At 40.4% G+C, this 25,820-nt stretch overlaps 1 protein-coding gene across 1 annotated transcript in view; it reads left to right on the forward strand.

The window, feature by feature from the left end:
- The window catches only part of ANKS1B (ankyrin repeat and sterile alpha motif domain containing 1B), a 449,659-nt gene extending 427,913 nt beyond the window's left edge, over window positions 1–21,746 (forward strand). The window contains exons 23-26 of the mRNA XM_054199351.1: window positions 7,330–7,416; window positions 12,500–12,637; window positions 20,289–20,456; window positions 21,630–21,746. Of these exons, the coding sequence (XP_054055326.1) occupies window positions 7,330–7,416; window positions 12,500–12,637; window positions 20,289–20,456; window positions 21,630–21,740 (504 nt within the window). The 3' untranslated portion in view covers window positions 21,741–21,746. The remainder of the gene's footprint in view (window positions 1–7,329; window positions 7,417–12,499; window positions 12,638–20,288; window positions 20,457–21,629) is intronic.
- Window positions 21,747–25,820: the final 4,074 nt, after the last annotated feature.

Below are 25,820 nucleotides of genomic sequence, written 5' to 3' on the forward strand. Positions count from 1 at the left end.
CCTCGCCTCTCTCCACAGAGGGGCTTACAGCAGCCTCCTTCCCTTATAGCTTTAGAGTGAGGGGACATCCTAAATCTTCTATGATGTAAAAACAAACAAACAAACAAAAAAACCCCAAAACCTGGGAACCTCTGTCTTAATAACTCTTCTTGGCTATCCCCTGTGTTTCTCAGCGCTGTGCAGCAGTGTGCTCCAGCAGGGCGGATGACGGATTTGTTTGGGGAAAATCATGCAGATGCACTAGATAGAGCTCAGCATGGGGGTCAAGGTTATACATGCTCTTTGTTCCCACCCAAATTGCAGATTCTTGCAGCCATCCAAAATTAGGGATATTTGGCAAGAACTGTGCCTGTTAGAAGGATTGTATTTTATTTTTCCATCACGTATTTGCATTCCAAGGATGGATTTATATTTTATGGTTTCCTATTTGTTTACAGCTATTTTCTCTCACAAACTCTCTCTGCAGTCGACAGCACTGTCTCCTTATCTCCATTCCCCACCTGCTGTAAACTGACCTTTGCTACTTGAAGATTAAATCTTGCTGTCCTGGCCAGAATAGATTTATTAATTATATTTGAGAGATGCCTTCAAGAACTTAAGAGCTTTCATCTCTTTCAACGTGGAATAGGAAACACTACAAGTTGTGTTTTCAGTCAGATTACTGCCTTCACTTCAAATCACCATAGGAACAGGAAGCCAGAATAACATGTGTTTACATCAAAACAAAGAAAGGGAATAAAGTTTAATTGGAGCTAGGAAGAGACTTCTTCTCTATAGTGGACTCTGGGTGGCATTTACACATCTGAATTCCCTGACCAGGTAGGAAGGAGATGGTTTTATACTTACTGGCATGAGCACAGCAGCAAGGCAGACTCTTTCCTTGCAGTAACGTTTAATCGCTGATGTTGCATACACCAATTGCACAGGCTGAACCAATCAGATATTTACTGCAGCAGTAGGGAACTTAGATTTTGTTCTTGGATCCCGCCACCTTCCTGAATATTATGTATCTTGCGTAAATGTTTCCTTGTTAGAAAAGAGGTTCTTAGATTTCAAGTCAAAGTTCTGGGGAACCAGCAACATAATTCTATTCACAAAGCAGGTGTTTAAATATCTTGCTGACTTAAGACCAAAATGTCAAAGTGAGAATTGCTACAAAATCCACTTCTCTCATCTCCACAGAGGAAGACGAAGATGAAGTAGAGTTGACTCTTTCACTGAAAATAGTCAGGTTCTGGAGCATTCCTTCCTGATTTATTCTTGCATAAAAAAGGAGGACCTGGGTATAGATGGCAGTCTCCTCATTTCTACTAAACCCTTTCTACTTTTCAATGTCCATCTCATTTCTCCTCCAAAAGTAGAGGCGTCCTCCTTGTTCCTTCTAGTGAAACTAGCCAGGTCAGTACCATGTCAGGATCAAATACTGTATTTGAGAATTTAGATTCTTCAGTCTCTGTTCTCTTGGGACTTGCAGCTCTGACTCTCACAGGTGGCCACTGCTTTGGGAGGGCTGCAGCGGAACAGGCACATGTATATTACTCAAAGAAGGAGGTGGTGGGAGGTCGTAAAGATGTTCAGTCCTTAGGCACATCCACATTATGCCATCCCGTGTTCTTCAGAGCATTGTACGCCCTTGAACTCTGTGACTGAAAGGAATCCAAGGGGCAGGAAAGATGCGCTGCCCTTTCAGCAGCAGCAGAGTGTGTACAGATACTGCAAAAGCAAAAAACTCATTCTCAAGTAAATGAGTTGCAGGTGCATCCCCAGTGCAATGTTCATATTAATGATGTAGCTTGGAGGCATCCACTAATTGTAGAGAAGTAAACAGTCTTGTACCACAGGGATTACAGATGCTGTCTTATTCCAAGAGGTATGAAATTATGTCGGTGATGCATTTTTAAGCCTTTTTGGACTGAAAGAATTTTGTAAATATTTGTTACAAGGCGGATTGTAGTTTCAAAATTAGCTGCAAAACTAACTGGTCAAACGTGAACTTTTACTTTTTATTTCAATTTCATCTCATGCATGATATTGTCAAAGTGATTCACTTAAAAGGAACTGTTTAATAAGGCTTCATAAGCCTAAATAAGTAACAGACTTATGGGTATGACAGTAAGTGGTGCCGATACATATTTTGACATGTGCAGTTTGATGCCATTGGGAATTAGTAGTTGCTACCAATATGGGAAAATGTTCAGATTGTCATAGTGAATTGGATTCCGGTACCTAATTGAATAGTAAAATTGCCAGCTACAGTCCTCAGATAGCTATTAAAAAACAATATAAGACAGAATTAGCAGATTCATTTGCAAAAGTAAAAAGCCAAGATAAAATCTTAAGATTTTACAGACTCATAAACTTGTACTCAAAATTTATGTATGGAATTGTTAGTGACTTGGCATAGTTGAATAATGTCTTTCTGCTGTGTATTTGCAAGATCGAGTATAATTACATATGCGGTAAAACCTAAAAATGAACATGGTTTCATTTTGGCCACTGTGTGAAAGCTGAGTAATCCAGTTATAAATGTATATATAAGTACGTGAAAGTGGTCAACGTGGCAAAGTAGAAGTACCAGTGTATCCCATTTCCTCTTGGCAGGAAATAAATAGATGAGATGAAAGCATTTTGAGAGTGGGCTGGATTACACCGTGTGCTACAGTATATCAAGCAAATGCGTGAGCATCTTACTCGGATGCAATTCTACATGTGCTCCTGAGTTTCTCATTCACCTGCTTTGTGTGTGTGTATGTGCACAGAGGTACCATGTTTTATACACTGCGGGAGTATTCAAAAGTGTTGGATTACTGCTCTCCATGCTGCACAGAACAAGTTAGTGCAGGACAATCCTGCCTTGAAAGGGTTAAAGGCCCTTTAGGGTTATAGGTTTGGTATTTGCATGTAGTTACTTTTTAAAATAAACAGCTAGTTTACATTGCTTTATTCATAGAACAAAGTCTTCTGCCTCTTAAACCATCGTTAATTATCTTGATTTGTTAGGTACACTGGCTGGGTGGATCTCAAATTAGTTGGATTTTAGTTTATATTCTAAATAAAAGTCTAGCAGTTCTGCACAGCCTTTGACTCAAAATCAAAATACAGGTGGAAATACTTTACCCACTGAAGACAGTTTGTAGTATTATACTATGGAAATCTGTTTAGTCTGCTTGTGAGTGTGGTGGGTTTTTTCAGTGAAATTAAAGAAAATTCGTAAACAAGATCAGAAGCAAGCTTGCTCTCTCACTCTCTCCCTCTGGCACCACTGCTCTTGCACCCCTTTCAAAAGGAGGAATTGGGAGTAGCCCTGTCCGAGGCTGTTCAGGGTTTTGGCACTGTCCTGCGTAAGGGCAGCAGCGGGTTCAGATGCAAACTCAGAAGGATCTTAAATCCAGACCTTTATTGTAAAAAGCAAGCACTTCAATAACTAGGCGATTATGGAGAAGATGCCCTCCACCTCCTTCCACTACACGGATCTCCATTCTGGGTGCTGAGGGGATGAAGCAGCTTGGAAATACAGGAGAGACTACCATTCCTGCTATTTTTCATTCTGAAGAAAAAGAGGTTGTATGTCTTTTGGAGGGGTCTAGGGAAGCTGAACAAATGTCACATTAGACTTGGGATGGTGATGCTTTTGTTCATCTTCCTGTGTCTGCAGTCAAACCTGCTTTATGGTTCTCGAGTAACACATGGCCTACTTCCCGTAGGAAGTATTTCAGAAGTGGGACCAAAGCTCAGTGTCTCTGGCACGGAGACTCTGCGGCATTGAGACTCCTGCGGCAGGAGGAGCGCACCTGAGGAGGCAGGGCATGCACATCTGTCCTTATGTAGATGACCAGCCGATCAGAGACAGGCAATGGCAATGAGCCTAGAATATGCTTGCTGTGCATCCAGATGATTCTCCTAAAGAAGTTTATTAAAACAAAGAGCCGAAGTTGCAGTCACAAACAATGGAGTTTGTAGGAACTATGACCAGTTCCAGGCTAGTGAGCACTTGCCCAAAGACAGGGTCCTGTCACTCTGATTGCTTCTACATGAGATAAAATCTAACCTTGCTACCATGGTATGAACGTGCCTTGGAGCATTAGACCATATGTCAGCATGCACATGACATCCAATGCCAGCCTTCAGCTGTGGCTCCTATAACTTTGGGCTCAAGTCCATATGCTTCCCATAGAGGCACCAGATGGACAAGAGTATTTTGTCATCTCATCATGTCCTCACAGAGTTGATACGGTGTCTAGAACCTGAAAAGCCTAAGGAAAGGGAATATTGACTCCTGTGTCCCACCGTCTTCTCAGATTTTGGGCACAGGCACAGGCAGAGATGCCCATTTGGCCTGCACAGAGGTGTGAAATGTCTGACCATGAAAGCCGAGGGACTTCATCTCAACATCCTAGGATTTAGAGCCAAAGCAGTTACTGTGCCTGAGCGAGTGGTATTCATATTGTACCTCTGACAACTCACGTTACACATCCTGGCAGCCACCTCCTCCATTAAAAAGAAAGGAACAATAAGCAAATAGTAGGAGCTCACCATGACAACTCAAAACTGTTGAAGTCTGGAAGCTGCTTGGAAGTAATAATTATATGGTGGGCTTCAGTTACTGTATCGCTGGGAGCTGAGTGTGGTGGGGGAGAATAGAGCTGTGTGTTTTTCACGATAGCACTGTCATAATAACCAAGCAATTTATTCCACTGCCCAGCTGGTTGTGGCAATGGGGGTACAAGTGCAGAATTGTTTCCCAAAATCATGTTTCTACGCTGGAGACTACAGTCTTCCAGAACACCTTTGCACAAATCCTGGGGTTTGTATGGTTTGCAAGCTGATAAGAGACATCCACTGCTCCTTACCAGCTGAGACAGTTTGGCTTAATAAATTACAGATGTCCGTCAGTCTCTGATTCATTTCCTAATTTGCCAGATATAATTTAATAGTATCTTCATGAGCTATTTCGCTCAGATACAGTCCTCTGGCAGTTCACGACCTCGATTAAATACTAAAGATCAAGTCTGCTCTAGACAAACCCAGGTGAGTGTGGAGCAGATAAGGAAGATGATTAAATTACAAACTACTGGTCTAGATGAAAGAGGACTCCCAGACGGTTAGTACAACGTGGCCTTGCCAACAGGAAGCTTCACCTTTATGGCAAATGGAAGATAGTGCAAATTAGACCAAAAAGCTAAAATAAATTAACTTAGTAGCCGTGTTCGTATAGCGTGTTGGAGGAGAAGAGGAATTTTGCTGCTAAGGAGGCGAGGAAGGAGATAATTACAATAATCAAAATGGGAGACAAAGAGCTCCTGAGAGTAGCTGTCGGGATAGAAAGGAAGGACGAAAGTCGTATGATTGCTGGGCTGCCAGATGATTAAAGTGATGTTGTCATATTGTGAATATTTTGTCTGGATGTGAGCATATGCGGGGTATATTGCTTGTTATTCTGATAGATGTATGTACTGCTGCTTCTGTACAGTCACTGTCATGCTTTCTGTGCATTGAAATTGAATTTTACGAAAAGACTCATTTGAGATCTGTTATAGAGACACGCACGCACGCACACGCAGAGGTATGTATTCGCTCCGCTTTTGGCAGGGATAGTGTTTCTTTCTCCACTCAGCTGAGAGCTGTGCAAATCAGATTAGCGTCTTCCTTCCGATTGTGTTAGATTCTTCAAGATGCTTTACCATTTAAGCTTTCATCTTTTAAAAGTGCCTAACCTTCTGGGTGAAAGAAGCTTTCTCCAGGATAAATTGACGCTTGATTGTCATCTTGAGTCTCTTGTCATTTGATACTGAGAGATGCACCAGTCCCCTCCATTACGCAGATGGGTGGGGCTCTCCTTGAGACTTTAATTAGAGGTTTTAGCCTTCATGGTATGGGATACTAATTGCGGAACGTAGCTGGATCCGTAGCTTTGAATTTTATACTGGCAAAAATGGAGTCTCATTTGATTGTGGAAGGAAGAAGATCTGATAAGGGGACTTGATTACAGGGTTTTTTTCTTTTCAGCTTTTCTCTGTTTTGCTCTTATCACCGATTTTTTTTTTACCATCTCCTATTTTTCAAGCACTTTTTTTTTTTCAGATACAGTCTGTTTTCAAGCTTATATCTGTGCTATTTTCTTTTTCTTGAAGAATACAAAGCCGCCACTGCTATTTTTGTTCAGCTGCTCTAATGGTCTTCCTAGGTGCCTATTCTAGGCCTTCCAGTGTGTTTACACTCTCATTCCATGTGCTGATATTTCTTCATCTTTAGCTGTAGCTGAACTTACTCTTTCCTCTCAAGAAAATGTTTGCTTGAGCTCTATGGTTGTTTCCAGATACTACCATGAGTGACTGTTCTCTGAACTTTGCCTACATTATTTCTCTAAAGTAGTGTTGTACAGAAGAGTCTTGTCCGTCATTGCCTTCCACCTTAAAAGAATTCAAAGCAGCTATGAACTATTACGCCGTATTTTGGGGGGGTGGGGTGGGTGGTGTTTTTTTAGTAAATTTAATCTGTAAACTAATCAACAGGTTTTTCTGCAGAGAACTTAAATCTATCCCAAATATTTGCCCAGTCTGTCCGGCAGGAAATATCTTTGCTGTGTACATCACGTTGAAGGTACGCAGAAGTAGACTAGCATAAAAGGAAAAATAGCCTTATAAGAAGACACGAACGGTAGGCAGGAGAAGCTGGCACTGAGGGAATGCAGAATAAGCCGCCTCCGTGCTAATTCATGTGTAAAGCAGCTTCCAGTGGCAGCTGCAGTCGAGGAAAAGGAGACGGTCAGACGTGACAAGGTACGACGTTGGACTGACAGATTGACTGGCAGGCCTGGAGGGCCGCAGCCGTACCTTATGTCACAAATACAACTGCAAGAAGGCAAGAGAGCAAAATATTTCTAAATAGCAACTAATTGCAGCAAAGAAACAGTAGTACGAGAAGTACCGCGCTGTTGGTTTTTACAGCCAGGAAGGGCAGGAAGAGAGGAGGTGAGGCAGCGATCAATGGGGCATATCAGGTAAACGTCTTAAACACACACGTTTTAGGAAACCCCTGATTGCATGAGTGGCCTTTTTGAGCCTGACAAACGTACAGCATTCTCTTCCCATTGTACTAGGAAAAAGGAGAATTTTTACTGTCCTCACAACAAACTGTAAAGCTCTTTTTAGTCTTGTAACTACAAGGCAGCTGTTTCAAAAGCCCAAAGCATAGTCAGCTCAAGAAAAAGTCAAATATTTGGATAAGTAACCTTTTGTTTAACTTAGGTATTTTGTCAGAAGAAGAACAGAAAGAGCACTGTTCTTGCAATGCAACGCAACTCTAACAACATCTTCATTTTGATTTCAGAAGTCTACAGAACAAATGAAGAAAGTACCAACCATTGTCCTGTCTGTCTCTTACAAGGGAGTCAAATTTATTGATGCAACGAATAAGGTATGTCCAATTGTTCAATATTAGCTTTTATTTCTCACAAATAGGAATACCTAAGAGGCTGGCTCTCTAAGAGCACTAGGCCAGAGAGGGGACAGAGTTGCACTTTGTGTTTTCCTCTCTTTTTTCTCTTATCTCCAAAATGGATGTAATCTTATTGTCATTCTCCAGAATCTCAGTCTGGAGGACAAGTGAAGCAGCTTTAATGGCTCATTTAGAGAACATTGTGTCCAACCTTCTGCCATTAAAAGGCAAGCTTATCACAAAAGACATTTGGCAGGGAGCCTCTGTGGAATTCTTTACCGTATTGTTCCCTGCACAGTTCCTTAAATATGCACTTTATATATATATTTGTTCATTAGTATAAATTTTGGGGGAAAAAAATCAAAGATGTCTCAACAAACAATAAAGATGCAAGGTTTTATGCAGGGCCAGCCATTGTAAGAATAAGAAGCATGAGCCGTGAATGACCTTCTCAAATGTCAGAGCCTCTCTGAGAACTGTTTCCCTGGGACTAACCATTTGACTCCCTAAACTGCAGCAGCTTCTTAACAGTTGTTATTCCATATGTTTTTCATCTTCCTGTGTGGCAATGCCCCTGTGCTTCGTTTCTTACATTTTTAAATGCACCCGACATCTTTAAAAAAGAAAAAAAGCAGAAACTGAGAGATCAGAGAACCCAGTGATGGATAGAGCAATGGGTTATTGCTTAGCCAAAGTAAAATGCGCTGTAAGCAGGAGTAAAGTAATGCATGAATTTCTCTTCTTCAGATGTCTAAAATGGCAAAAAAATGCAGTCCATAATGATGCTTGCATATGAATAGAAAAGAAATTATCTTTCCTGTTATGTGACTAAAATTGACTAAGCAATATAAAAAATAAATCTGACAACCCAGCTACCTGACCAGGTTAATAATGTAGATAACTGCTTTGTGTTGCTGAACATTCAGACTACACGATACATCTAAACACGTATCCATCAAACTTGCCAAGTCAGTCAGATTTTAAAGGTGTTTAACTAGAAATGGGTTTTAAGTGAAGGAACGAAAGCAGATTTGTGAACTTCTGCTAGAGTCTGGAAGCCACATCTAGGGTTAGAAGACAGCAGGAAAGAAAAACGGAGGTGAAATTACTATTATGTCAAGTCTGGCTATTCGCCAGAGCAGGGAGGCCAGGGATTCCTGTCAGCTCCTTTTTCTTCCAGTGATTCAAAATTGAGCTTCTAAAACCCTCGTTTCCTTTATGTTCTCTGATGTGCAGGGCATAAATCAGGGCATTGCACTGCTGTTAATTCTAACCTGGATAAGACTGTTTTCAGCTCTTAAATCTTCCCTGTAGTATAAAGGATGTAACTGCGATGTCCTTAAGTTTTTAAAAAAAAAAAAAAATCAGGAGAACAAAAGGAGCTTCCAATATCTCTTCGCACAGCGCATGTAATCTCGTGTAAGAAGGAAACTTGAAAGAAGTTTGGCAAATTGCATTAGGTGGCTCTAGACCTTTCCCACTGAAATCTCATACCTAGTAGTGCAATAGATGTATTTGATGGAGGTAAATAATGCCACAGTCCTGTGTTTTTTCTCAAGTGGTAGATTGCTTTCTCTCCAGTTCAAAATCTGCACTGCCTTTCCCTTCTGTAAAAACCAGGTAATAGCCTGCAACTCTCCCAGGAGCGTTGTTATCATCCTTGTCCACAGTGTGCTGTACCCAATTCCTTCAAGACCCAAAACAGATTAGCACTAAGGTGAGACCCTATTCAGACTTGTACCGCTTCCATATGAGCTTCTAGTTGACAGCGCTGGGCACCACTTAGCAATAAATGCATACTTTTTAATATCAAAAATATCTAGCAGCTATGTGCTTGAAAACTCAGCTCTCATGGCTGTTCATCCTTTTCCTTTCTGCCACCAAGCTAAGAATTTGTATTCCGAGTCGTAGCCGGCAAAGCTTCAGGTGACAAAGGGGCCCTGACCTCGTTCCATGACAGCTATTTCAGTGGCGCCTTGAAGCTTGGCATGACACCACTTTGACATGACACCATTTCTTTGCAAGTGAGGCCAGAAAGAAATTGCTGCTTAGGAAAAAGCAGACTTGCAGGATTTTCTCGCGGGTCGCAGCTAACCCTAACTTCTGGATGATTTCTGCCAGGAGGGGGATTGTCTGCCACGAGGTAGGCAAGCAAAAGGAAGGCTGCTTAGCAGAAGCCTGATCTCTCAAAGGTATTTCCTTGGCAGAACCAGAACTGACTTCTTTTTTGGAAGCACCGGAGATTTCTCTTGACAGAGTGACAAATTTTAGAATGACAACTGTACAGTGTCAGCCAATGCCTAAGGAGTGTACCCAGAACAGCAAGCTGGTTCCTAAACTTGTCATTTCCACAGAATAAGACTGTGGGTCTACTGGAGTAGTGACCCTAGGAAACAGTAAACACCTGCACTGAAAACATGTTTAATTTTGAGTGGTGATCAGAGAGGGTATCCTATAGAAGCTCAATTTCACTACTAGTTTTCATCCAGGTTTATTTTAGCTATAGCTCATTTTATTCAAAACAAACTTGGTATGAATATGTTTCTAAACTTCACTTGGTTTAAAGAGACCCTACTGCATCCAGCTCTGGGGCCCCCAACGTAAGAAGGACATGGGCCTGTTGGAGCAGGTCCAGAGGAGGGCCACGAAGATGATCAGAGGGCTGGAGCACCTCTCCTGTGAAGACAGGCTGAGAGAGCTGGGGCTGTTCAGCCTGGAGAAGAGAAGACAGCCTTACAGTACCTAAAGAGGGTTTCAGGAGAGGGACTTTTTATCAGGGAGTGTAGTGACAGGACAAGGGGTAACAGTTTTAAACTTAAAGAGCATAGATTTAGATTAGGTATTGGGAAGAAATTCTTTACTGTGAGGGTGGTGAGGCACTGGAACAGGCTGCTCAGGGAAGTTGTGGATGCCCCATCCCTGGAAGTGTTCAAGGCCAGGCTGGATGGGGCTTTGAGCAACCTGGTCTAGCGGGAGGTGTCCCAGCCTATGGCAGGAGGGTTGGAACTAGATGATCTTTAAGGTTCCTTCCAACTGTAACCATTCCATGACTCTATGAACGTTAAAACATTAAAATAATCTCCATTAGTTTTGACTCAAGTGCAAAGCCCTGTGTCAACCCCAAGTCACCTCAGAAAAGTTTCAGCATAGCAGAGCTCTCTTCACATACATTGCATAACTTTAGGTGATTACTTTGTGGCTCATGATTTGGCATAAGTATTTCACGTGATTTGAAGACCTTCCAAGCTTTAATTCTTTCTGCCTTCTAAATTACAATGTTGCCAATCCTACATCAATGGCAGTATATTACAGCTATATCTGTGGATATCTAAATCCCTGGTTTTGGTATAATTGTAATTCTCATCAAAATCTTTATTGAGGGTAAAAATTATCAATTTGAGAACAAAGCAAATAAAATGCTTAAAGTAACCTAAAAAGTCAATGATTCTTAAGCAGAGATTGTACATGTCATTATAAATTGGCATATATTGAAACATAAGTACTGGTTTTGTCATTTTTATGAATAATGCATTAAACAGAAATAATCAAGTATGTTGCAACAATTTAAGAGTAAGAGGATTATTTCATTTCTTCAGTAACAGTTTCCTTATCTTGGGTTTTCCATAATTTGAAATCCGGAATGCTTTTTATTAAGATTTTTCCTAAGCCATGATTTCTTCAATTAGATATATCAATATGTCTTTTTGAAAACTTGACACCTACATGCAAAGGGGAGAGTTGCCACTTAGCGAATGAAAGAAGATACGGCAAAGCATCTTAAGTGACTTAGTTGCATATATTTCCCGTTCTCGGGGACAAAAAAAAAAAAAAAAGAAAAAAAAAAAGAGGGGGAGGAGAGGAGGTGGGAAGTAAAAGACAAGGGAGCGGGAAAAGCAGAGCTGCTCACAGATTGTTTCCACTTGGACAGATGCCACCGAGGCAGCAGCAAACGGTGGCTCTGGGAGGGACCGGGACACGACAGCTGTGACGTGTTCTGTGGTGCAATAGCGATGTCATGCTGCAGCAGGCTTGTGCTCTTTGGGCGGTTTTGTGGAAAAGCCAGAGCTACAGCCAGCAGGGCCACAATTTAGAAAAGTAGATAAATTAACTGCTAAGTAAATTCATATTCAATGAATCATTCTTCTGTTTAAGTAAACCATTTGAAATGTGTGTGTTGCTGAAACAAGGCCTAATCATAAGCCACTCTGCAGTGTCGTCTTCTCTGGCTTCATGGTTCCTTTGGCCTGAACACAATAATTACATATCAGCAATTTATGTAATGAATATTCATATTTTTCTCCAAAGCTTTAAGACAGCTTTTTTTTTTTATTTCATCGGACAGACATGCCCCACCTCTGTCTCAATAGTATGCTAGAGCTTACATTGGCTGTTGCAAGTAGTGTTGCTCGGTGCATGAATGGTTTAATTTTTCTACATCTCTCTTACAGGATGCTGTTGTCAGTAAGTGGAGAAAACTTACCAGACCCTTCTGTGGTTACCTTTTTTTTTTTACAAAACAGAAGCCTTTCAAGAGCTCAGGGTTTCAATTTTAAGTGGTTTGGTGTTTTTTTGCTCTTGAAAAAGTATAGCTGAAATGTGTCAAATGACATGTGCAAAACCTGGATATCGAGCCTGTTGGCTTTCACCGGCTCCTCTCTATCAGTAGTCTGAAACGGTGTGATGTGGTGATCATGATACAGAAAACCAGCAGCATCATAAGATGCTCATATAGTGCTTTGAAACTGTATTTACATCTGTATGCCAGGAAAGATGTTTCTTTGTCATAGGATACTGAATAAACTGTACAAAACCCAAGTGGACTCATAGGGAAGACTCTAGAATGTAATTGTTTCCTGCCAATTTTATATATCATTGGAGAGAGTCAAAATTCCAGTGACATGTGTAAGTTCACACGTGTGGTGTATTAAATCTCGTCTTATTAAGAAACTTCTGAATTACTTCAGCACAGCAGGTTAATATAAATGCAAATCTAAAAAACACCCCTTTTATGGCTCTTTTACATTTAATTCCTAAATTGATTGAAAATATTTTTTTTAAACAGAATATTATTGCTGAACATGAAATCCGTAACATTTCCTGTGCTGCACAAGACCCTGAAGACCTTTCTACATTTGCGTACATCACTAAAGACTTGAAGACTAATCACCACTACTGCCATGTATTCACTGCGTTTGATGTGGTCAGTTTATAGAAGATATTTCATTTAATAGTTCTTTGTAATAGTTCTTTAATTCTATTAAAAAATGTTCAGGGTATATGGTGATTAATGGAAGGTATTATTCATTAACCACATGAAAAGGCTAATCTGCTATGGGATAGTAAAAGAGCATTTCTGGAGAAGAGCAAAGATTTTCTTTGATATTATTGCATTTCCCATCTGAAATAACTCACCTCTGCGATCTCAGCTGTTGACCGTAAACTTAGCAAGTGGCCTTTCATGCAAGTCTTGACATGTAGTTCTTCTAACCTAGGCTATAGCCTTCCAAGAAGTTTGTAACAAGCAGGTTTGGCCACCCATTCTGAAATCTCAGCGCACGCCAAATAAACAAATCAGAACTGGTCAATGTGCGTTATATACAGTGCTCAATCCTGCCAAGTGGTAGACTCAGGAACTAGCTTAAACTAAGTTTGCAGGGCGTCCTGCGTTTTCGACTATGTTGTAGTGGCTGCGTAGTCAGGGAAGGACGGGTTTGGTGACGCTTTCTACCCTCGTGGGCCCATCCCGTGCCAGCCAGCAAGGGGTGAGAGGGTTGGACAATTTCTTGTGGCGGCCCTTTGAGCCTGGACGCATCCCACCTTCATGAAGCAGATGTGGGCTGCTTTTTGGACCAGAGGTCAGATGTTACCACAGTAAGTGATTTCTTCAGATTTCTGTTCCATGACTTGTAGTGTTTCCGTGTTAAGCTGGATCAGTCCCGATAACTCAAATATGTCTCTAAATATGGTTTAGTCTTTTTGACATTGTATTGGTTAAACTGGACAAACTGAAGCTTCCTCTGCAAATGTGGAGAGAATGTATGAAAAGTTTTGTGTTTACTTTAACCAGAGATCTGACAAAGAAGAGACCACACAGATAGCTAATTGCACATCTCAAAGAGGTCCTGGGCATATTTGGCTACCACACTGAATCTTAAAGACTTGAAACATCTGTGGTAACAGAGATCTGTGCAGAGCATTGTCCTTTCTGTGTTTCTGTGTAAGAGGTTGTCCCTGTAACTGTCAACAGATTGTTATTATCAGATGGCCCCTCTGTTGTTCTCTGCTCTCTGACGTGTCAGTGGGAGTTTTAGCTGGACAAATAATGCAGATATGGAATTGGTGGAAATTTGATTTTAGGGGCACCTTTTCCTTTTCAGAAAAGATGCGTTTATTTTGAAAATCACAAATTAATGCTTTAATTCTTACTTAATTGTTCCAACCTTCTTGCCTAAAAAAATCTCAACAAATATTATTTCAGCAAAAGCCCTCACAGCTCCTGTTATTTCGGTGGAAAATGACTAAGTTCTTCCTACATTTATGCTTCTCAGATGGTAATGCACAATCTACTGGTGTTTCAAGAAATCATGAATACATATCAAATAATAATCAGTCATACTGTTTTCAGCTAAATGTGATGAAATAAGTGGTGGCTTTACTTTTTAGGACGAAGAGGGCTTATTGTCCAAAAAGTTCAGGAATGCTTGCTATTTGAGCTAAGGACAAGAGAAATTTAATACGCTATTAAAATTTTAAATCATTCCAGAAAAAAATATTTTAATATAGTATAATGTGTATGAATTCTTGAAACACGCTTACACTATTATAAATAAATTTTAAAAAAAATATGTCTGAACTGAGACATTTTGTCTGGGGAAATAGTCAACCCTGCAGAGCGATAGCATGTGGGAGAGTTTAAATAACAAGATGTACAGGAAGGTAGGTTAGAAAGGATTTTAGCGTTTTTGTTCAGTGCTTTTGTTGTTTAACTTCTCTGCTGCTATTTTAGTGTCCACGGGGAGTAGAAAAAACTTCCAAATTGTGTTAAAAATAGATAGACCTTGGTCACAAGATGTTACATTATGTAGATTTTAGTGATAAGTGTATCAACCGAAATGAGACTGAGTGAGTGAGGTTATTATTTCTCCTGATCCATTTAAATACTTCTTAATGGTTTCAAAAAGTACTGCAGTTTCATTTATAGGTTTAATAATCAAGCACAAACAAAGACCCAGGTATAGCAGATGAAATTCATTTTCTCCTTGCTTGGCAAGGAAAGAATAGTGATCCAGGAATAATTACAACATTTTGCTCGCTTTCCCTACCTTAGGAGGAGCATGTAATACCCCAAGCACTTTAAACGACTATTTTAAGCAATACAGAAACTTTAATGTCTAACTGTCTTAGTTTACTCCTGTGACATAAACCTCCATAGGGTGTTACCTACTCAAATATTCCCTTTTTGTGTTGCTTTATTTCTCAGGATCTAGCATTTCTGATGCAAGTACCAGCTTCATAAAAATAGGTAGATATTCAGAACACAAGCATACGCTAAATTAAATTTTCTATTGAAAGTCTAACACTTCCAGTTTGCTGATAGAGACAGTCTTACTCATTTGTCAATGGGTAGAAGTCAAATCACGTTAACAAAAATAAGGCTTAAAATGGTAGAAATCCATAAAAAGGTGTAAAAAAGGTAATAAAATATATGTAAAGGTAATAAAATATATGCAGTGATATGAAAAAAAGTCACTCTCTCAGGTCCCGCAGTTCCTCAGGAAATGTAGGTAAGGACAATTTTTTTGCAGATAGGAAAGCATTTTAGTGTAGTGACATGTTCATTACCAGCATTACTGATACTTGCTTTTTAGGAGTGATTGTACATGCAACTGCTCTACTCAGAGTTAAAATTCTATAATCAATATTGCAAAAACATCAGACTTGATTAAAGAATACTGAAGGGGACAAGGTTTGGGGGAAGAAGAGGATTTATTGCTCAATATTTGAAATCCACTTCACTTTCATTCACTTATAAAGCAGCCCTAAAACTACTGGTGATGGATTCTCTTTGGGGAAATAAAGCATCATAACAGTTCCTATATCAAATTCCGGTTCATATATGGGAGACATGCAAAGTAATTGCCATTAGATATTCCTTCATTGCCCAATGCACCTATGAATAGAAGAGAACTAGCATAAATTGGAACAATTTCTGCTCTTGCTCGTGCCAAGGATTCGACTGATGCTCTGCATAACACAAAGACATTTTTCTTCTTTTCTGTATTCTTTTGTCCTTCATTGCGCAGACTTAAGCTGGGTAAGAACTGGAAACTGCTAGTATACATACTTAGCAGAGAATAAAAAGCATGCATTCAGGTCTCAAAGTTCTGTTCGTTGCCAGGGGATTAGGGGACTTTTTATAAATTTTTTCTCTGTTCATGTGATCATCCAGGTACAATCGGTGTGGCATCCCCATGTCTCCAGAACAGAAAACTTCTTTCCTTTGCAGTACCCGGAGACAGCATGCCCAGGCAGTCGCCTCTCTGGGGAATATTAGGTGGAATGTGTCAAACCATTTCAGTTGCTCCTGGCAGATGGAGCACGCTCAGGTACAAGGAGCTTTCAGCTCATGAGCAAATGAATCTCATCGATGGCTTTTGCAACAGCCTGAAAGGCCCGCTTTGGAGGCTTGTTACCATCCTCCCATTGCGTGCAAGATATCTTTCTGTACCACATGGGAGTAGAGGGGTGGGTTCAGAAGAGTTTGCCTTCCACGACTGCTTTAAATCCAGAATGAGAGAGGGTCAAGGATTTAAGTTGCAGGAGTGCCTGATCACGAAAGCCTTGTGCAGCCCAGGAGTCCCTGGACGTTGCAAGCAAATGCCAGCCGTGTTGATCTCATCGTACCGTCTTTAGCAGGCTGAGCTTTCTCCCCCCTGAATGCACGAAGGCCATCACATTGGAAAGCGCAGACGAATCCATGTCCTTTCTAGATCCCCCCAAATGTAAAAGTTTGGAGGTCTGGAGGAATAAAGCATATGTACGCTAAACAGTAAAAATGCGTACGTATGTCAGCTCTGCATCTCAAAGAACTCCCGTTACTAATAAGTAACCTCTTCTTGTCAGGCTCTTACAGTAGAAACCCTCAACGTTCGACCTTAAAGATTTTGTTATAACTAAGTAGGCAACTGATTTCATCTCAGGGGATGGATATTTTAAACTGGTTTGGGATTTTTCAAGTTAAGATTCCATATACTGCTTCAATTATTTTTTACTTTTTTTTTTCAAATAAGGTTCCAATTCTGTTTGATTTTTGCCAACTGAGATTCTAAGTTTGGTACCTGGAACACAGGGTGTCCTAACTGACACCCATCCGATGTGATGGGTAGCTCACAACAATCATCTGAGAGGCTCCAAAGGAAGCTTCTTTAGTAAAATCAGTCTTCAAAAAGGACCAGATTTGACATTGATCTTAAAGAAGGAAAAAAAAAATCATCACCCAGAAGCAAAAACCTGTAAAATCCTCATTAAATTAGAAGTGCTTTCCCAAAAAGGCAAAACGTTAGTTTTTCAAAAAATTCCTTCGCAAGTGATATTTTAAGTTTTTATAACTCAAAAGACAGAAATCTTACTCTCTCTCTTAAAATATTCCTGAAGCTTTATAGAAGCATGAAAACACAATGAAGAAGCGGCACCTGCTGCAACTTCTGCAGTGAAAAAAGTCAATTAAAATGTACCAGAACAATTAGCCATTGTAATAGGTTGGCTGAATTCAAGCGGCTGAAGAATCCTGACTCAGACTCGCCCTGGGGCATTGAATTGTAACATTACGTGGCAGCCACGGCAACTGACCTCAATTTCTCATCTCATAGAAATTGTTGCTTAAAGGTGTTAGCTTGCTCTTCGCTCTCTGCCGAGCAAAGAACAGGCGTGTAGCAGCCTCAGAACCACCGTGGTCCTAAGTTTTGCTCCCTTTCCAAGGAGCTAGATGGGGTGCTATAAGGGTCAATGTCTTCTACAGTGACCAGGGAGGCTACAACTTTTGTGCTACACATCTTTCGGGGCGGCAGACCTGTTTCCTTCCTTTTGTGCCACACGTAAAAAAAAAAATAAAAAAAAAATCAAATAGTCTCCTCACTCCTTCAGAAGAATTTCCACGACAGCTTTTGTAGTTTGGTTTTCCGTCCCTGTCCCCAAGGGAATCCTGCTCTTACCTCTCCAGTACAGCCCATGCGAGAATCCGTGCCAACTCTAATCCTCATGTTCCTCTCCCAGTAGCTCAGGTGGGAAATTTCTCGAACGAAACTTACTTACTTCTGTTTTTTTCCAAATACGGTTTTGCAGATACCTTTTTTAAATTTTACAAGGTACAATTTTAAAGCCCTCCTTGCCTCCATTTGCAGAATTCTCTTCGTCAAGGCTCTACCGCAGTATGCAATGCATGAAACGTATGAACAAGCTACGGTTCGGTTTACATTTCAAATATTGAACAGAACAGTGAATGTGCTGTTTTCTTCGCTATATTTCAAATATTTATTAACCATAGAAACAGATAGATTTTTCCAATGGCTTTCAGGCTCCAGGCAGGCCTATTTTTTCATTTTGCAGACTACAAAAGAAAGTAAATCATAGTGCCTTCTGACGAGATGCAGGATCCCAACTAGATTTATGTCTCTGCGTGGCAAACTCGCGGCTTGTCTCCACTCTTATCTCAGAGCTTTCCGGGCCTGTCTCTCAGTGACCTTTTTGTACGCCACACTGCATGGTGCATTTTCTCAGTCCCACTAGTATTACAGTCTGCTTTTTCTCCAAGCCGTTACTACACCCTGTCCTGTTGATGTATTCCTTAGCAATAATAATATCCACTGTAGGCAATCCTGTGATGATATAGTACACTATCTTACTGCCACAACAGCCGATTAAGATGTCTTTAGAATAATATTCTTGTCCTGCTAATAGGCACACTCCATTTCAAATAGTATTATTCTGTACATTTTTAACAATTATACTCTGTTGGTCTTAATTCCGTAGCCAGTGTTCCGCTCAAAGGCAGGGCACTTTATAATAGTCTCTTTAGTCTTTCATTTATTACTCCACTGGCAAACTGCATCCTCGGTGTTTCTCAGTCCTGGCCAGTTTCCTTAAGTTAAAGGGGAGACAATTTGGAGACTATTGCTGTCAAATCAGGCAGACATTTTTATTTGGGAAGCTGTGGAACTTTGGCTAGCTTGCTGTTGTGACTGGAGTCCTAACAGCTGAGAGCATATCCCAGTGGAGGAGCAGAATTGTTTTCTGTCTGACCTAACAAAGACCAGAGCTGGCATCTTTATAAGCAGCTCTTACAATGAGCTAAAGATGCTGAATTTAGCCTAAGCTATCTCAATATACGAGTGTGATAACAAAGGGATGGAATTTCTTCATGACTACACTGAAATTAGTGTAGGGCATGAAATAAAATGCTTAACCTTTTAATTGTGTTTTAACAGTTAAAGGGCAGATAGTGTACTTCCAAGTGTCTCGCATGGCTTTCTGGCTTATCACAAACTCAACAGTTAGACTTGACTAGCTAAAGAGATACCTCATTTAAAATTATATCAGAAACATGCGGGAATTTTAAGGGACCACCTAGTTTCAAAGCAATGCGGGATTGTTTCCAACTATGAGCTACAGAGGTTGAGGAAGGAGAGGGTAAATTCTGATTAACCAAAGATTTATGAATTACTCTAAGGAGACTGCAGGACGTAAGGAGGCAAGCCTGCAGGCTTGCATTTGCTCTGCAGGGGCTCGAAACATGATTGGAAAGTTAGTAGCCTAGAAATAGGCTCTAGTAGGAGCCTAGAAACAAATATACCAAAACAAACGCACAAACCCGAAAAAAATTACCATAAAAATTCACTTGCCCTTTAGATTAAGCTCAAATTTGGATCTCACAGCTGCTTTTTAGTTGCTGTAAAACTGTACTGAAAAACTATTTATACCGACCCCCTGGTTCCTCATTCATGCTTTATAAGCCTTTCAACAGGTTTTCTTACACATACGCGATGAGGACGTGAAGTATTCTAGCTATATCGCCAAACTGGTCTTAGTCTTAAGAGCCTGACTTCTTTGGACTTCTTTGGTCATACACACCACCAGCCCACGCTTACAAGGGTATTCTGACACGCCAGTTTAAGCTCAAACATTTTTACTTCTAGAAAACAAAACCACGAGAAGGTTGCCCCAGCGCTTGAAACACGCATCCGAAGTGGAGCGCTGACTTTGACGCAGGCATAACGGGGGGGGCTCTGCATCTGTGAAGCAGAGCGGGCACTCTTGACGTTTGCTTTTGTCCTTTTGGAAGCGTCACACCAGCGCTGTGTCCTTTTCCCCTGCTGTTGGGTGAGAGCGGAGCGCATCCCAAGGCGCACTCCCTCCCTCCCTCCCGGGGAAGCAGCGGCTTGGGCTGCCACCCCTGGAGGAGGAGGACTCAACAGAGGAGGTCCAGAGCAGAGCAAGGCTGGATGTCAGATAGGTGGAGTAGCCCAAGATGGGTGGGATCTCGGGGGCAGCAGATACGGGGTGAGCTGGGAAGGCATGTGCTTGTTCTAAAAAGGGATGACACGCACTCACCCACTCCTGTTTTCATGTTTAGTGAGAAAATGCTTTCAAGGTTTTGGGAAGTAATTGCATTTAGATTGTCTTTAATCAATGAGAAATCAATGACAGGTGTAAATATTACACAGACGTAGCAAGTTATTACTACTGTGATAATTATTTACATCACAAATCATTTCTGCAGACAGTAATACCTCACTTCGTGTATCTAATGATAACTCAACCTCACTCCAATTTTAACTGTTTTTGTTTTGTTCCAGAATTTAGCTTACGAAATCATTCTCACACTAGGACAAGCATTTGAGGTGGCCTATCAGCTTGCACTACAAGCGCGAAAAGGGGGCCATTCTTCAACCCTCCCAGAAAGCTTTGAAAATAAACCCTCCAAGCCTATTCCCAAACCACGTGTTAGTATTCGGAAGTCAGTGGTAAGTAGAAAGTAGGTATGAATTAAAAAAAAAAAAAAAAAAACAGTTCTACAGTTCAAGAGTTGATATATGTAGAAGCTGTATAAATAAATGTACCTGTTGGGTCAGAAATGCTCCGTGTCTCCATCGTGACACCTCTGCTCATCCACCAGTGAGGCTGTGTCACTGCATCCGCGTGGAACAACTGCTCATTTCAGATTCCACCAGTTTGTGCCTTTTATAGTAATTCCAGAGCTTTAATTGATTTGGTCATTTCTAATGTTTTAGTGGTGAAGATCTTTTTTAAGTGGTGAAGATCACAGACAATGCGTACCTCTAAAACTGCAGTTCCATGGACTTTCCTGATTTTGAATCGAGAAATAGAATCCGCCCCAAACTTGTTTGTTTGATGCTCAATCACTGCGTGTGTATCCTAATCAAATTACAAATCCAAATCGATTTACAATTATCTTGTCACACCAAGCAGCTTCTTTTCTTACCTTTTTTTTTCTTTTTTTCCGAGCCTTGGCAGACCCTCCTGTTCCAAAACTGGAGGTACTTTGATGTACCTTTTCAATATTTTCTTTGGAATCCCAGACTCTTAGGAATCCAAGCTCATTGGAGCCTACCTATTGATTGTCTTTAAAGTGCCCTTCTGAAGTGCTTAGATGACACAGAAATATTCTTTTTATGGTAGAGCTCTTAAAAAGATTATGAAAACTATTTTAAATCAAGTGAAAATACAGGCACAGGGTGGCTTGGAAGGGAAAAGGGAAAAATGACCACACATATATTCACTCACTAAAAAGTCAGAACCATACTTTGTGATATTTAATCGTGATAGGAAGGGAGGGGGATAAAAAAGTATGACTGTACACTTTGTCATCCATTGCCACAGAATGTTCATCCATAAAATTTTAAGAAAGAACATTTCCTGATGCCGTCATCAGTCTCAGTAGCAAAAGGACTTCTCAGGATCAAGCGGAGCTTTAACGAACTCCAATGCTTGGAGATAGACGCAGCTCTGACCTGAGCAGGATTAAGAGGGCAACCGTGGGGTGTAGACCACCGCACTCGTTGCTGTAGGACTTTGTCAACACAGGATTTGTTCTGTGTTCTATTCATTAAAGAAAATGCTAGAAGCGCTGTGCGCAGGGATGGTAACCCGCCTGCCTGTTTGCGTTTGTCTTCCAGCAGATAGATCCGTCTGAACAAAAGACTCTTGCGAATCTACCGTGGATTGTTGAACCTGGACAAGAAGCCAAAAGAGGCATTAATACCAAGTATGAAACTACAATTTTCTGATACAAAACTGTCCCCCTGTTCCTTGTTGTGCCTTGCACGCCAAGCAGTCACAGCACAGCCTTTCCTTTATGGCAACGTTTCAATCCAGCAGAGAGGAAGACTGCACTGTATGAGTGGCCTTGTAACTAACAAAAAAAAGGCTGACGGTCATTTCTGGTGGTTTCTTCTTCCTGCAGCACTGACAGAAGAATGACACTACACGAAGACTTTTAAAATTACAGTCCACAAGAGGAGTGAGATACCTTATTTTTCACGCAGTTCTCCCTTGTGACTCTGCCACAGTGCTTTCTTTGATTTCTTATTTTCGAATTCTACTTTTTAAAAAAAAAAAAACACAAACACAAAAGGTCTCTAAACTAACGCTATTGCTGCCTATGAGTAGAATAGTGGATTGGTTTTTTATTTAAATCTTGGCAGTTTTTAATTGAAATAGAACCAGAATTAATAAATAGAATATTTGTGAAACCACTGAATCCATTAATAATTACTGTGTTGAATAAAGAACTCATTAAAGTGACAAGAAATTAGGCACCCTGATTTCTGTGTGCGCTGGTTTTATATGTAATCATTGGTGTCCTTTGGTCCTCTACAGAAATAGGAACCTCTTGCATTGTAACAAAGGATCAGAGTTTTATGAATGGTTAGAAAAAGGTGTTAATAATGCACAGAAAACATTTATGAGATATTTTTATGGAAGAGAAGTACTATAGGAAAACATATGAATATTTATGGAAGGAAGCCAGATTAATTATGACAAATATTGTTTATTTTAACGTTAAGTAAACCACTGCTATTGCAGCATTATGAAAATTATAAGAGTTGTAGCATCAGTGCACTGGATGTTCCGTGTGATCAGTCTGGAATGAAAGTGGAATGGTCATTGTACTACACCTACATATAGTTTATGCAGTTCAACATTGCTATAGCCATGAACTCTACTAGTATTTTTAAAAAAATAATCTCAGTGGTTCTAAAAAAAAAAGTCACAACCATGGATTTTGCTATCAAGATTTCTCTCACAGAAAGCTTGTTTGGAAGAGTGTTGATAAAATTCTACTGCAAAACATTTTCTAAATAAAAATAGCAAGAAAAAGAAAAAAATTCCAAAGTAATAAAAATGTTTTCATGGAACAAAATAGTTAAGCATTTGCTTAATATTTGATTAAATAAGATTTACTTACATTTTCTTTGAAGTGTTTTAATTTTTTTAATGTCTGTGGAGTATTTGTATAATACCATGATGTATATTTATGTAGAACTGAAATTATAACAGTACAAATATCACTATAGAAGAAAAATGACATTTTAACGTATATTGTTCTATCCAGTCAAATTGTGAATCATTTTGAAGTTCATTATAGAGATATTGATAAATCGTGTGGTTGTCTTAATGTTTTTTTAATTATTATTTCATATCCAGCTGAGGTTTTCAGTTAGAATCATCAGTTGGTAAATTCCAAAAAATGGATAATTGAACTTGGTTTAAACCTGATAATTGTATATGGTTTAGTTAAACCTAATCATAGCGCTGAGTGATGACATACTTTTAATACCGTATTCAATTTACTTGAACAAAATAGTTCCTTGTACATATTTTGCCTATTCACTGTTGATATGTACGTAGTCAACTGACAGTAAAAAATAACACTAAAAATATGGTACCAAAAGGAAAATTGTATAGGAGAACAGTAAATAGTAGCCTCACTGCAACAAATACTTATGTAAATATGCTTGGGCTTCCAGTTATAAATTTTGTAATTTTGTCATTTATTTATATCCTATAAAAGCACACAAAATAAAATGAAGCTGTACAGTCCCATTGCATTGTGCATCATTTTATCATTGCGTAAACGATAATGTGCAGTTCCGTGGACTTTCTTGATCTTGAATCAAGAAATAAAATCTGCACCAAACTTGTTCGATACTCGATCGCGGCATATGTATCCTAACCAAATTACAAATCCAAATCAATTTACAATTATCTTGTCACGTCAAGCAACTTCTTTTCTTACCTTTTTTTTTTTCTTTTTTTTGACCCTCGCCAGACCCTCCTGTTCCAAAGGACGCTGAAATCATTCCTCCCTTTCCTTTCCCCAATTTCACTGGGCTTTGGGGCTTCTCCCGCGCAAACCCAGGCATTCCTGTGGAGACAGTTTTGGTTTAGAATACAGATTTTGTTTACAGATGGTAAATACTTCATACTTCAAAGTCCTTAATTACCTGGTTCTTCGGTGCACTACTCAACCGCTGACTTTCCATATTTATTCGCACCCTGTAAAGGGTCGCACAGGGAGTTACGTTAAAGCACATTCACTTCAGGCAGCAAAAGTACAAAGTGGCCAGATTTTCAGCTGATAAAACCGGGGCACCTCTTATGTAGCTGAGTGACCCCCTAACGTGATAAGGATGAGAGAGGAGCTGCAGCGCAACTCTAATCAGACATAAGGGAAAAACTTGCAGGAAGAATTTGATCTCGGTTGATCAAAGAGCTGTCGAGCAGGTAAGGTGGCACAGTAAGCCGCTGAACTTGTTTGGGAGAGATAATTGGGGCAAAAGAGACTGAGGCTGGCTAGCAAGGCTGCTGAAAGACGAGACAGATGAAAGACTGGTGGGGCAGGGAGGGAGCGCGAAGAGAGAAGTTTTGGGATGCAGCGAGTCCGTGAACGGTTGGAGCCCCCACAGCAGACATAAATTGAAACTGGAAGGGGAGAGAGGTGTTAACAAGCATAAGGTACTTCTGTATTTGCAGAAACCTGGGATTTTACAGGGAAACACTTCCCTCACTAACTGATAATAATGTACGCCAGTTGGAGAGAAGTCCATGGGGTCGCCTCTGGCATGGGACAGTGGTTCAGCACTCCCTTCTTCAGACCTGAAGAGCCTTCTACAAACCTGCACTAACCCAAAGCAGATACCACTCAATTTTCAGTCCTTTTTGGTCAAGGTGACTTTCCATTGAAGTTGTTAGTATGCTGGAAGTGTACGGGCAGTAAGGGGACAACGGTCAGTCTTAAAAGTGAAGGGAGGGAAAAAGCCAGACACCTCCAAAAGATCAGAAAGTGAGGAAAATTGCTATTCTTGACCTCTACTTGACGTAAGAGGGAAGCAGAGGCAGTCAAGGAGAGCATGTGAAGAAACTGGAGCATTTGGATGTTGCAAAACCAAGAGTTAATCGCAACTGCCTTACAGTGGGAGGGTGGGTAATGTGCAAAAGAAGAGAAATCATATGAAAGTAGACTGCATTTGACAAGAGAAGAGAAGGAAATAATTGGAAACAAAGTGAGGTAAGTGTGGATGACAAAAGATTTTGAGAATTATTTGGGCAGTGAGGTCTCTAATATGTAAGGTAAAAAAAAGCTGCTGCTGGGGGAAGGTTTAAAGACTGGAGAAACTCCTGAGGAAACAACGGGGAAATTCTGTGCTGTGGAGATGGAGGGTTTCCTAAAGCAGATGTTGCGTTTCAGACTGCACATCGTGACTCCCCCAACCTGGTCTGGTATTAAAAGCCAGAGGAGCTACTGCTCACAGCTGGTAGGGGGAGACACTCGGCATATCTGGTTCTGGTATTCTGCCAATAAGTTTATGAGAGGTGGCTTCTCCTGCAGAACCACAGCGTTACGCCTGCTTTGCGGTTTGAAGCCAACATCTCAGCATCAAAAACTGGCGTGGCCATAAGATGGTAACCACTGGGAAGAGAATTAGCAGGTCACAAAGAAGGTTGTGTCAGGCCTTTGGAAAAGAAAGCAGCATGCTAGACAGCTAATACGCTTTCACATCCAACTGTGAAATAGTTTATAGCTTCTGTTCTAGATTAGGACAGGCAGTTTGTGCCACGTGCAGAACTCTCATTTAATTCTGCCCTAGATTTCTTTCAATGTGTGCTGTTCAGCTGTCCCGCTTCACGCTTCACTGGAGGATGATGCCTAAGACATCATCAAGACAACAGTCTAGAAATAGTAACTTCAGCTGTCTCCAAACTACCAGCCCAAAGAACAATTGACTCTATGGAGGAACTGGGTGGCAGTGACAAGCAGGTAGGTGAAAGACGTGGCATAAGGATTAGAGAAAATATTTAGATGT

Source organism: Rissa tridactyla, chromosome 1, assembly GCF_028500815.1.
Source record: "Rissa tridactyla isolate bRisTri1 chromosome 1, bRisTri1.patW.cur.20221130, whole genome shotgun sequence".
Taxonomy (NCBI): domain Eukaryota; kingdom Metazoa; phylum Chordata; class Aves; order Charadriiformes; family Laridae; genus Rissa; species Rissa tridactyla.